This window comes from Chlamydomonas reinhardtii, chromosome 17 (assembly GCF_000002595.2).
Source record: "Chlamydomonas reinhardtii strain CC-503 cw92 mt+ chromosome 17, whole genome shotgun sequence".
Taxonomy (NCBI): domain Eukaryota; kingdom Viridiplantae; phylum Chlorophyta; class Chlorophyceae; order Chlamydomonadales; family Chlamydomonadaceae; genus Chlamydomonas; species Chlamydomonas reinhardtii.
Window position 1 is genome coordinate 2,893,149 of NC_057020.1, and position 11,337 is coordinate 2,904,485.

An 11,337-nucleotide genomic window follows, 5' to 3' on the forward strand; every position below is an offset into this window, starting at 1 on the left:
CTTCCGTGCAAGAACATTGCACTCGCATGCAGCGCTTCATCGGCGAGGAGCCCCGGAAAGGCGCAGGTTCTGTATTCTCTCAGTATCTTAATCTATAACTGTCATATCACAATGGATAGCCTTTCCAACACCGCCACAAGCTCCACCAGCTTTTCGTCCCTCGGCTCGGGGGGCTCGACCGCTTCTTTCAGCTCCACGCCGAGACGGGCAGTCCGCGCTGGAGACATTGGCTTTCTGGCAAAGGAGGCAGTCCAGCAGGGCGTGGACAAGTGAGCAATGCCTGCTGATGTTTGCGCATCTAGGGGGTTTAGTCCCTCCTGCATGGCCTTGCCGACGTGGCTCGCTATTCTATACATCTACAGGCGGCACCACATCAAGACCCATGGTGATATTGGCGTAGGACTTGCCGCCCTCAACGCGCAGGTAAGCGTATCCTTCAGTTGTGTTTGCAGCAGCCATAAATATCATACAAAACTCATGGCTCCCCTTGTATCATAGGACAGCAGGGGCTAGGAATGCTCTTCTCACATTTCGCCGGCGGCATGCGCGCTCTTTCTTACTCCTTCTCCTGCTTATCCCGCTTGTCCATACAGAAAGTGAATAAGTTCACCCAGCTGCCCGGTTTAACCTTCAATGAGAAAAGGTAAGCGAAACCGTGACGAAACCGGAATGCGGGGGAGGCTTCGGACGCGTTGGTTGCCGAATGCTTTCGCACGGGAACGACGTGTCCCTAAAGGTGCAGCTTGGGAAGTACTCGGCAAAGTCGGAAACCAACTGCGGTAAATGGCGGTCGAGAAAGGGTTACTGGGTCCCTCCTCGGATACGGTAGCTTTCCCGTGACCATGCCTTCCTCGCCGCCCGCCCCACCGCCCGCAGCTTCACCTCCTACATGTCGACCGCCTCGGCCATGCGGCACACCATGCAGCAGCAGACGCCCATGCTGCGCGGCAGCTCGCCGCGCAAGGCGGCGGGACACTACTGAGCCTAGGCCCAGCAATGCGGCAGCCAAGGAAATATCCCCGCCTCACCTCTGGATTGCCACCGCTCAGTTGGCTTCCCGCCAAACGGGGCTGCTCATGACCACGAAATTGGGTGCACCACGATGGTGCGCGCCCTAGGCGCTGCCGGCTCCATGCAGCCGCAGGGACGGCATCGGCTAGACAGGTATTAGGTATACTTGTATGCACGTAGCCTGGTAGCGTGCAGTGAAGCCGTATCAAGATTAGCACGCAGGTAGGTACACCCAAGCGGTGCTGCAGGGCACAGGAACCCGAGGATCGTCTAGCGTACTTGCATATGGAAGGCCGGTTGGCCGCCAGGCTGGTTTATTTTAGGTTTCACTTCATCCATTGTCTTGTCACCCACATCCGGGGTTCGTCCTTGAAGCCGGAATGGCTCCAGGCATTCCCTAACGGCGCGCGGCGTGCTGCAACAAGCATGTCGGCGTCACTGCCGACCATTCACTTGCACTGGCACAGTTAGGTTTGGTGCGGCAGCTCTGTAGGCAGGACGCAGCCCGCATCGGGTACGGGCACCACACCACCCGTGCATGGAGCCCATAGTTGTTTAGACTCTAGATACATGTGTGGTTTGTTTGGAGACAGCACTTCTATGATTTGGTATTGACAGAGATTTCTGTATTCATGCAGTATTATCTGGTGCGGTTGGGTGGGTAGCGAGTCCTCACTAAGAACTGTCGCCGTGTAGACAAGGCAGAGGTGTCAGGTTGTTTCTGCGATGATATTTGTTAAGGTGAGCTAGGCGTAGGCGCAGTCTGTTGCGACAGCCCCGAGGTAGTTACGTAGAGGTTGGCGTACTCGTCACCGCATGCATTGAGGATGGCGCACCATGGCTAGCCGCATTGCGCAGGCGGCAAGGTGGCGGTGTTGTTGAATGATGTGGGCGGGGCTACTGGAGGAGCGGTTCCCGGGCGCACATCATGCCGTTATGTGCGGAGCTGTCAGACCTGCGGTTTTGTTCAGCGCTTGCCCTCTCACACCGTGCCGCTTTTTGTTTGTACTAGGCATATGCCATATGCATTGTTGCTTTGTGTGGGAACACCGGCGAGTGTGAGAGAGCCTCGGATGCCCCTGGTCGGCTGGACAGTGGCAGTCTGCTGGCGAGCAGGGCTGTGGAGGTTGGCACCCAGGGGCAGGCGTGTGTTGTTGAAGGAAGGTAGGCCCGACGTCGCAGCCATGCGAAATGTCAGAACGTGCGTGCGTGTGCGTGCTGATCTGCCCCCGGCGATGGCGTGCTTTTGTGTGTTAATTTGGATCGTTGCTGCGATGCGTGGGCATGAGCATACGCTGCATGCGGCCGACGGGCTGGAAGTTGCCACGTTTTCACTGGACCGGCACGCCTGGACGCAAGGGGCCGGGCCTGGATGCTGGGTTAGTGGACTGCGTCACAGGCTGCTAGCTTGTGTAACAACTCGGTTGAGCCGCCAGGAGCCGCCCGCATCGTCCCGTGGATGATACACTGATGTAGCCAAAAACGCACCTAGCTTTGCACACCGCACTTAACTTCGCACTCGGCAGCCCGCGCACCACGTGCTCACACCCCGCGATAGCAGCCCGGCCGACTGGGTGGGCCCTGACAAGGCGCCATGGCGCGGACTGGATTCCTGCCCGAAGTGAGGGCCCGGGCCATCGCAACAAGCATCGCACTGGTTGGAGGCTAACTGCTGACCCAGGCCGCCCACAGCACTTTACTCAGCGCCCACAGCGCAGCCACCCAATTGCTCAGTCCGTCGCAAATTTCTGTCGAATGCTGGGGTCTGGGCATGCGCGGCACACTACGCAAACCTGCCCCTTACCCTATCCCATCATCGCACCCTGCCGCTCAGACACACCTGCGTCCTCCAGTCCCGGTCAGTCCCGGTCAGTCCTGAACCTGCAGCCCCTCGGACGTCATCTTGACAGGCGGCCAGTACTTGGGCGCAGCAGTCTGAAGAGTGTGAGGGGGGAGGTTGCGGGGTAGGGGAAGTGACCAGCCGGCGTGCGCCTGTGGCCGCAAATAAGGCTGCCAACCCAACGCCAGGCCAGGTAAATGGCACGCCTCCCCCCCCACTCCGTGGGGCTCATGCATCTTACTACCTCACCCGTCACAACCCATCCCGTGCACCCCGTGGCCACGCGGCGACGCCCACATACGCCACGCACCCCAGCACCCCACCACAGGACATACAAACGCCGTACAACCATGTTGGTGTTTCTCTAGCGCAGAGACACACACACACACACACACACACACACACACACACACACACACACGCACACACACACACACAACGCACATATGCGCCTCACCAGGTCGTAGCCCTGCAGCGCGAACCCTGTGTGTAGGTTCATGTCTAGCAGGGTGCGGCCGTCGTAGCCGGGCGTCAGCTCCTTGCCGTGCCAGAACCTTTGTGTTTGTCAGAGAGCACACGGAAAGGACACACGCATAACCTCTGTGTGTACATGTGTGCCAGCCAGCAGAAGTAGCATGCATGCATGAAAGGAGGCCGCATCGCCGGCCGTGTGTGCACCGCGGGATCAGGTGGAAAGGGGCGTGCGATTGTGGCTGCGCTGCCAGGCGCGCGCGCTGCATGCCCAGCACTGCTACCTCCCGCGGCTCCCGCTAGCTGTAACTCACAGCTGCATCTTGTCCGCGGGCACACCCAGCGCTGCCGCCGCCGCGGTCTTGATGTCCGCCACCGTCTGCTCATAGCGCACCCTGACGAGGCAGAGGCGGGGGCCGCGGGGGTCGCGCGGGCCGCAGCGAGGGGTGCTTGGTGTTGTGCCCGTGGTGGTGGGGGGGCGGCCAAGGTGCGGGAGGTGATGGGCACAGTGCCGGGGGTGCAGAGGTGGGAGCGCCGTGGCACGGGCCCGCACGCACCTCACGTCGCAGGTGCGCGGCGGCCACTCCTCGCCCCGTCGCAGCGTCACGAAGATCTGAGGCGGGGGCAGGAGCAGGGGGCGGCGGCACAGCACTTACAGCAGGCTGTGCTGCCCTTGTGCAGCCCGGTGCAGCCTTGCTGGTTGACAGCGAGCTGAGGACTTGCCGGCAAGAAGCCCGCTCCGGCCGGATCACACACCCGGTCCGCCGGCCGGCCCGGCCCCCATCCGCCCCCCCACGCACACGCGCCTACCTGGTTGCCGAGGTCCTCTCCGTGGGCCGCTGACGATGTCGGGCACGGTGAGACACGAGAGCAGTCGCAGTTTGCGGGGAGGTTCAATGTTATAGCCAATGCGGAAGCACGCGGCAAATGGCCTCTGGTCCAGCACAGTGCACTTACCCATGTTTGGCCGTTCCTACACCCTGCTGCTCAGCGGCGTCTCTCCGGATGCAAAGTGGCCTGTGGTCTGGGCGGTCGGCGTGATAAAGACGTTTGTGTGTATTCGGATTTGCGGCGGGGGAAAAGTCCAGGTCACCGTCGGCCCCTCCGAGGAATTCGACGTGGGCGTGCCGACGGGTCAGAATGGTAGCGGCCGCATCAATTGTCATCGTCTTACAACCGTGCAAGGCCGCGAAGGCGTAATTCTTGCTCGACGCGTTTGTAACCTTGCATTGAATCTGCAAGAACCCCGGCAACGCTGCCAAGTTGCCTTTTCCAACGAGCTGCGCCGTGGCGGTCCCTACTGTGGCCCGCAGCGAACCCGACGGCACACACACAGTGCCTTGCAGTCCAGGTTCTTGTGCCCCCACCCAGCGTGTTCTGGCCCCCGCGCTGTCCCAAGCCCAGAGCTGTTGCGTGGTCGGCAGTGGCCGATGGGGCATAAGCCGCGCCCATCAAGCTTCCTTGACGGCTCAGTGAACCCGGGTTGGTGTCGGCGCTCTCGCCAGTCCAAAGAGGCTGGTAGGGTGCATCAGCCGTGTTTCGGGCCCAGGTCAGAAGTCTTCCCGCATGTCATAACGTACAGCTGAACAATGAACGTTTAGATCAGATGCGACGGCTCTGCAAGTGCCGGGTTGGTCCCGGCTGTGGCTGGGTAGGAGAATTGCCTCGGGGCGAGAGAGTGAGACTAGACAATCAAGCTACATGTTGGCTCTGTGTTTACCGTCCCTGCGGACAGGTCCCTCACTTACGGCGGTCAAAGACTACCTGTCTAGGATCGGAATGAGAGACGGCGTCAGCCGCTCTCTCACGCGACCTATATCCTCTCTCTGCGGTCCCGTCCTCCGGCTTCCCATGCAGCACACCGTGCCGGGCGTGCCGGGCCAACCAACCAAGAACACGTTCCCCTCGTCCCCACCCGCCAAATCCACGTTAGTCACCCAAAACGCACAGTCACGCCTCAAGGCACGACACACAGCTGTACAAACAACATCAAGAAAACACATTACAAACGGAGCACTGGCAAGAGCCTCTGTAATATAACTTCCGCGCGGCGATGACCGTGACCACCAGGCACCAGCGGCGGCACCCATTTTTGGCAAGTGTCGTTCGGCTGCTTGCCAGGTGGCCCCTCAAAGTCGGCAGCGCCCTCGCTCCCTAGTCCTATACAGCACTGGTATTTTTAGAGCATTACCGTGACCCTAATTATTGTGGGCCAGGGTCTTGCTTCTTGCGTGGCACATAGTCACTAACGCACACACACACATCTCTCCTGCTAGCCATTCTCTTTCAGTACACTCAGGCAGATGTCTGCCTCATGGCTACATCACATGCTGTGTATGTGAGTATGCCGACGCAGGCTGCATGCAGTCGCAGCTGTCAGTCTCATGTAACCGTGTCCGCCAGTGTTATGAAACATTTCAGAGTGCCGGAACATGGCAATGCGCCGGGTGCCGAAATTGTAGGCCGAAACCACTGAGTAACAGGCATGGGCACATACGTACAAAAGCACGAAGCATACAAAAAAACTGTCTCTGGCGCTTGAATATACGGTAACTGCTACTCGAGATGAATGCTGAGCATCCCTTGCAGGATCTGATCTGACTAATGCGTTGCTGGCAGCAGCCGTTCACCGCTTTCCCACCGCCATGGTGCGTAAACACAGCTGTGCAAGGTCCATTCCATGTGTTCTACTGCAGCTCCTCAGGGGCTGCTGGTGGCCGATGATGACCCTCGGCGGTGCAGCTCCGTCGCGGCTTCAGCCTGCAGACAGTCATTCCAATAACAGGGAGCCAAGCTAACTCAAGAGTGTAGAACAAAACAAGCGAAAAGTGCTTGACCAGCACGGATGACCGGGAGCTGGCGGCAATGGCGCCCTCACGCGTTGAACTTGTGCATTTACCACGTGCAGCGCATGCAAGCACATGCATACTCCAGCGCCGTGTGCCAAGCCCGTGTGCCAAGCCAGTAACTTACTTGTGACTGACCAGGTGCGCAGCACACGCGCTTACGAGCCGCGGCGGCCGGCGATGCGGTCTGCAGCGCAAGCGTGTGCACGGTTCAGACCAAAGCGGTGCAGACGGATAACAGCGGCCGGAATTCGCAAAGCTAACCCTGCCTTGTAGGCCCGCGCGCCGGTTCGGGGGCAACCCAGTCCCGCGTGAGAGGCCCCATGTGGCGAAGCCACACCACTTGGCGATGAACAACGGCGACGGGGTGCATCAGGCTAGCTGCGGCTTACTTCATTCCCGGATTCTTGTCTCCCTCTCGCATTCCTAAGCAGCCAATGAAACACCCTGCCTTAGCGCAGGCGATGCAACAGAGCCCGCGCGTACCCAGTGCTGGTCTGAGACCTCCCGCGGTGGTCTGACTTGGCAGCGGTGATACCCCCTGCTGACCACCCTGAACCCCTGCTGCCGAAGGCAACAATCCGCCCGAGTCCCAAGGCTGGACCCTGCGGGAGTTCGCTGCTTACCCTCCAGAACGATGTTGACGTTCTTCTGAAGCTGGTCCACCAGCCCGGCCTGCTAGGCGATCTTCTCGCCGGCCTGATTTATTTATTCTCCACGCTGCCCAGCTTGTCGGACAGCGCCTTGATATCCGTCTTGAGGTCCGTCTTGAGGGAGGTGATGTCCGCCTAAATGCAACGGCGTTTTAATTAACGCTCGCAAGGACACCAAAACGGCCCAAATTGGGAAAGCGACGACACCGACCTTGAGATCCGTCTTCAGGTCCGCGATCGCCATCAGTACTGTCGCAACGATTGTGACAATCACGCCGACGGCACCGACCACCACATCGGGCTGAAATCTAGGCGGGGGAGCGGGGTCGGGCGAAACTCGGCGCTGGAACCAGCCCGCGCAGGCGACGGCGCGGGGCTGAGGCTTCACCATGACACGCACAACTCTGTGCCTGCCATGGATAGCAGGACGGCAGCAGCTGCGGCCTGCAGAAGTCATTCGGGCGGCCATCCTAGACCAGGCTTAAGTTGTTTTCGAACTTGAAGATACAGCGTGGTCAGACAAAGTTAGGTAATCTTTGCATCCGATATGTGAAATGTGGTCGGTCAACGCGTCAAGCTCATACAAACACAAGTGGTGTGCGTGCTGAGGTCCCATTCCTGGCACGTTCCATTCCTCAATGATGCGTGCAGGGGAAACAGGTGCTTAGGCGCCCCGGGATTATCTAAAGATCCTCTAAAGGTCATCTCGTCCACCTGCAGGGGGGCCGAGAGACAACGCCACCCGCAGCGGGGGGACCCGGGTGAGAGGCAGGGGTTCGGGGTGTCCAACTCGGCGGTTAGCTGTCGGTTGCCACCGACATTTGGCCCCGACCCCCCCTGGAAGTGGCATCCCTCGTGCGACTAAGCTTGAAATCTATAGGTATAATATCCTTAAGCTCCCCTGACAAGTTTACAGGAGTCAAGACGGATGCTCTCGAATTATCACTTCGCGGGCAGGCATGAAGCCTTGAAACCGCGTCCCCTGGACCCCGCGCACGCTCATGCCCCCCAAGTATGATAACTGTACGCCTGGGTCCATGCGCGCTGGTTGGGGACCTGCGCAGAGCACAGTAGAGCGCGAATGCGCGTTCGGACAGGCGCGCGCAGCAGGTTCTTCTCTTGAAGGGCTCCTTTTGACGCTAGCAACCGGCAAACGAACATGTGTATATTTATAGCTGGTTCCTATGGGCTCAGAAATACATTATCGTGGTTTGCGAGGAAGAGTCGACATCGATTGAGGCTCTCCTGACGTTTCTGAAACGCTGTAGGGTGCGCAGCATCTTATGTAGCCATAGTTCAGGCATATAACATCTCGGCCGGTTAAAAAGGCACTCAAACGCCGATCGCCAAATGCCGATCGCGCGCGCACCATGTTCACCAACACCTGAGGCTTTCTTACGTTCTGTTGGTTGTGGTTGTCCTCTCATGCGTAGACAAACGCGTAAATGATATCTAAATGACATTAACCAGTCTCGGAGTGGGAGTATGAAGTTGGGCAACTGCATTCAAGCGGATTTTTGAGTAAAGAGGCCCGTAGGAACACGGATTATGGTATAACAAATAGCTTGTGCATGAGAGCCCGCCAATGCTGCAACGATCACGTCTACACCAGCTGCGCGCGGGTTTGGGGAGTTGGGATCAGCTCTTTCGGGGCGTCGACAACGAGTGCGAGCAGCCGAAAGAAGCTCATTTGACATATATAGTAACCGCGTGAAGGACCGAGAGCGAGCAAGCCCCGGGCGCGCTCGTTTGGTGCTTGAGCGGCGCAGCTTGAGGGCCACGTAGGCTTGGATTTAGCTGGTCGCTCGAGCTAGAAACATAAAAGGGGACAGTAACAGGTATTTGTCCCCAGGGACATGACGAAACAGTTCTGATTGCTTCGTTTTTGGGAAACGACCCAGAATTGCCAGCATGGCCGGTGTTTTTGGCCCCTTGTGGCGACCCTGCCCGCGGCAAGCCGACTCCAAGTGCCTTGTCGCAGCAACAATTGCAATATCATGGCATAGGGATCGCTTCAGGCTGCGTATGGCAGCGATGTAGAGCGCATGCTGATCCTCCTATCGGCAATATATGGAAGCACACATTTTAGCCACGCGACACGTCAGGACTATTTTTCTATGTGTCCGCTGTTAGACTGCGCCAGCAGGCTTGCGCGGGGCCCACTTCCAGGGTCCAAGACAGGCCGGATCCGGGCGGTTGCCGATCGCAACCGCCGAGTTGGACACCCCGAACCCCTGGTGAGAGGAGTCGCATATGGTCCGCATCACAGCCGCGCACACGTCCAAAATGCCCGCTGCTCCCACGCCCTTGCTGTGCCCGCGCTGCCCCCTCCTGCCCGCGCTGCCCAGCTCCCAAATGCCGCGTCTTCGACATCTCCTGGTTAGCAGATGCATCCCGCGGCTGGCAACCTCTCACACCCACATTACATGGGGTGTCACTCAGTGCTCGCGCACGCTCAGTGCATCCACGTCCTCCCCGCCGTCCTCCTCGCAGTTCACCACCTAGCGTGCTCCATACCCCAATCCTATGTATGCTCAAGTTATGACAAAACAAGTGGGCGCTTTGCTCAGCCCAGGCCATGTCGCGCGTGCCAAACCACTACTTCCATAACATTGACACACACTGTCGGTCCTTTCATGCAGCTGTCCTCGCACCAAGGCCAGTGGAGTGTTTCTGGCTTCGAGCCAAAACCAAGGACGCCAGATTTCACATTTCAGCACATGCACGCCATGCCACAGTTACCCGCAGCCCCTCCTGACTCCACCACCGCATCCCTACTGACTACGTACACGGCCTATATGCGACAACCCACTCCTGCACTCAACCCTGGGTTCATTAAGTCGAATCGTCCTCGTTGAAACACTGGTAACGCCAGGCGCCTACACACCATGTTGGTGAAATGGTGCCAACTTCTGTACAATCAAACACTGAACATAAGAGGCGCTGGCCCGCCTCGCATGCTTTCTTCCCGGCTCCCCCATGATGGATGGCTACCCTCCCCCACCCCCGTGATGATTGCAACCACCCAGCCTTCACTACCGACAGTCCTCCTAACGGCTAACGTACGCACCATGCAAGCGTATGTGTCTACACCCCCAATGTGGCGATGCAGCACCTGACTGCACGAATGCTGTGCGTGTGTGCAGCCCCTCAAAAGGGCACCCCATCCTAACAGTTTACAATGCCTGAGCGCTTCCCTGCGAACGGGGTTTAACGTATGTCACACTATGTCACTAGTTATTGCAAGCGTGGCATCGCCCGGGGTTCTCCTTCATCTTGCTTCACAATCAACAGACATTTAGTACATACGTAGACGCGCACACACATCCCCACACAATCGTTGACGTCATGCCGACTGGCCTCCATAATAAACATATAGCACCCCAAATGGCACACGATGGTCCAATCGGCAGCTTCGCCTTTGTACCCTCCGCTTATCCGCAGCAGCAGTGCAGCACATCCGCCCCTCCCTCCTCCAGCCATGTGTTTGCAGTACTCATGACATTCACACCTAAACATATTCATTCACATTGCTGTGCCCTGAAATTGTCGTTGCTGGCGTGAGGGGTGCGCACCACACACATGCACACACGCTCGACATCCGCATGACAATACGAATTGCATCATGTGGCCTACTGGCGCCTTTCGTTCCCTGCGTACTGACACGAGTACGTGGCATAGGACGCGAGTCCTCACCACGCCGCGCTATTCTGCTCTGCCGGCCAGCTATTCGCCGACCACCACCACTTCAAACCACCATCAGTGCATTCCGTCTCGGGGGACACACCTACATCAACCCCTACATCCCTGTCTCCCTCCTGCTGTGGGGCAGGCCTCCGCCTTCCCCAATCTACAGCAGCCGCACGACAGCGGCACACCACAGCGAATCCGACCAACCGCCGCCTTTAAGGACCGACACCCTCCAGCATGCGCGTCCTACATCCTCCATCCATCCGCCGGGTTAAAGGCACACGCAGGGGCCGGAGCGCCGCAGCCGCGCGCCCCGCCGATGTATGCTTAGCCGGTTCTTAAGAACGGCGGGAGCAGCTGGGCCGCTAGGAGTGCCACGGACAGCAACACCCAGTTCGCAACCATCGTGGCAACGAAAGACGCCGCCTCAATCGCGGTGCAGCCCAGCCAGCCGCTGCACACCCAAGCCGGCACCGCATGACGCAGCCAGGCGGGGCAGCAGCGTGAGCCCAGGCCCTGTAGCAGCTCAACCGCGCTGACCACCAGCTGGTGCACGCTGCAGTTCGTCAGCGCACCAGCGAGGTGCATCGCCAGCAGGATGAGGGACGCGCCCTGCTCCGCACTGCACCCCAGAAAGCTCGACCACGCCGGCTGCATCGCCGCCTTCGTGCACGTGTTGCTGGTCAGGATCCCAAGCAGCATCCGCCACACCAGCGCTACGACGTACCCTACGAAACCGCCTGTCGGGGACCAGCGCGGTGTGAGCGGCGCTGACGACAGGCAGACAGAGGGTGCTGGGAGGAAGGGCAAGCCGAGATGCTGCTGC

The 11,337-nt window shown here is 59.0% G+C and overlaps 4 protein-coding genes across 4 annotated transcripts in view; 1 reads left to right on the forward strand and 3 right to left on the reverse strand.

Moving 5' to 3' along the window:
• Positions 1-53: 53 nt before the first annotated feature.
• Positions 54-2,439, forward strand: CHLRE_17g719600v5 (uncharacterized protein). The gene is made up of 4 exons (XM_043072231.1): positions 54-269; positions 363-423; positions 594-643; positions 877-2,439. Exons 1-4 carry the CDS (start codon positions 112-114, stop codon positions 980-982), a joined length of 375 nt encoding a protein of 124 aa, XP_042914690.1. The 5' UTR covers positions 54-111; the 3' UTR covers positions 983-2,439.
• An 18-nt stretch (positions 2,440-2,457) lies between these two features.
• On the reverse strand, positions 2,458-4,923 carry CHLRE_17g719651v5 (uncharacterized protein). Its single transcript, XM_043072232.1, has 6 exons — positions 4,280-4,923; positions 4,133-4,161; positions 3,880-3,935; positions 3,637-3,717; positions 3,309-3,405; positions 2,458-2,946 (listed from the first exon to the last, which is right to left on the reverse strand). The coding sequence occupies exons 4-6, from the start codon at positions 3,642-3,644 to the stop codon at positions 2,881-2,883; spliced, it is 171 nt and encodes a 56-aa protein (XP_042914691.1). The 5' UTR covers positions 3,645-3,717; positions 3,880-3,935; positions 4,133-4,161; positions 4,280-4,923; the 3' UTR covers positions 2,458-2,880.
• Positions 4,924-5,005: 82 nt separating this feature from the next.
• Positions 5,006-7,373, reverse strand: CHLRE_17g719701v5 (uncharacterized protein). The gene is made up of 5 exons (XM_043072233.1): positions 7,033-7,373; positions 6,907-6,956; positions 6,795-6,867; positions 6,296-6,355; positions 5,006-6,082 (listed from the first exon to the last, which is right to left on the reverse strand). Exons 1-5 carry the CDS (start codon positions 7,210-7,212, stop codon positions 6,023-6,025), a joined length of 423 nt encoding a protein of 140 aa, XP_042914692.1. The 5' UTR covers positions 7,213-7,373; the 3' UTR covers positions 5,006-6,022.
• Positions 7,374-9,231: 1,858 nt separating this feature from the next.
• Positions 9,232-11,337, reverse strand: part of CHLRE_17g719750v5 (uncharacterized protein) — a 2,852-nt gene continuing 746 nt past the window's right edge. Inside the window, exon 2 of the mRNA XM_043072234.1 lies at positions 9,232-11,337. This exon is cut by the window's right edge and continues 339 nt beyond it. Coding sequence (XP_042914693.1) covers positions 10,839-11,213 — 375 coding nt within the window. The 5' untranslated portion in view covers positions 11,214-11,337 and the 3' untranslated portion in view covers positions 9,232-10,838.

Excerpts from the sequence above, each read along its gene's own strand:
- CHLRE_17g719600v5 (XM_043072231.1), top strand. The coding sequence starts at position 112 with ATGGATAGCCTTTCCAACACCGCCACAAGCTCCACCAGCTTTTCGTCC. Across the intron at positions 270-362 it reads GTCCAGCAGGGCGTGGACAA|GCGGCACCACATCAAGACCC; the intron begins GTGAGCAATGCC and ends ATACATCTACAG. Across the intron at positions 644-876 it reads TTAACCTTCAATGAGAAAAG|CTTCACCTCCTACATGTCGA; the intron begins GTAAGCGAAACC and ends CACCGCCCGCAG.
- CHLRE_17g719701v5 (XM_043072233.1), bottom strand. The coding sequence starts at position 7,212 with ATGGTGAAGCCTCAGCCCCGCGCCGTCGCCTGCGCGGGCTGGTTCCAG. Across the intron at positions 6,868-6,906 it reads AAGACGGATATCAAGGCGCT|GCCGGCGAGAAGATCGCCTA; the intron begins GTCCGACAAGCT and ends TAAATAAATCAG. Across the intron at positions 6,356-6,794 it reads CGTCAACATCGTTCTGGAGG|ACCGCATCGCCGGCCGCCGC; the intron begins GTAAGCAGCGAA and ends CTTGCGCTGCAG.
- CHLRE_17g719651v5 (XM_043072232.1), bottom strand. Across the intron at positions 2,947-3,308 it reads CGCTGCAGGGCTACGACCTG|ACTGCTGCGCCCAAGTACTG; the intron begins GTGAGGCGCATA and ends CACACTCTTCAG.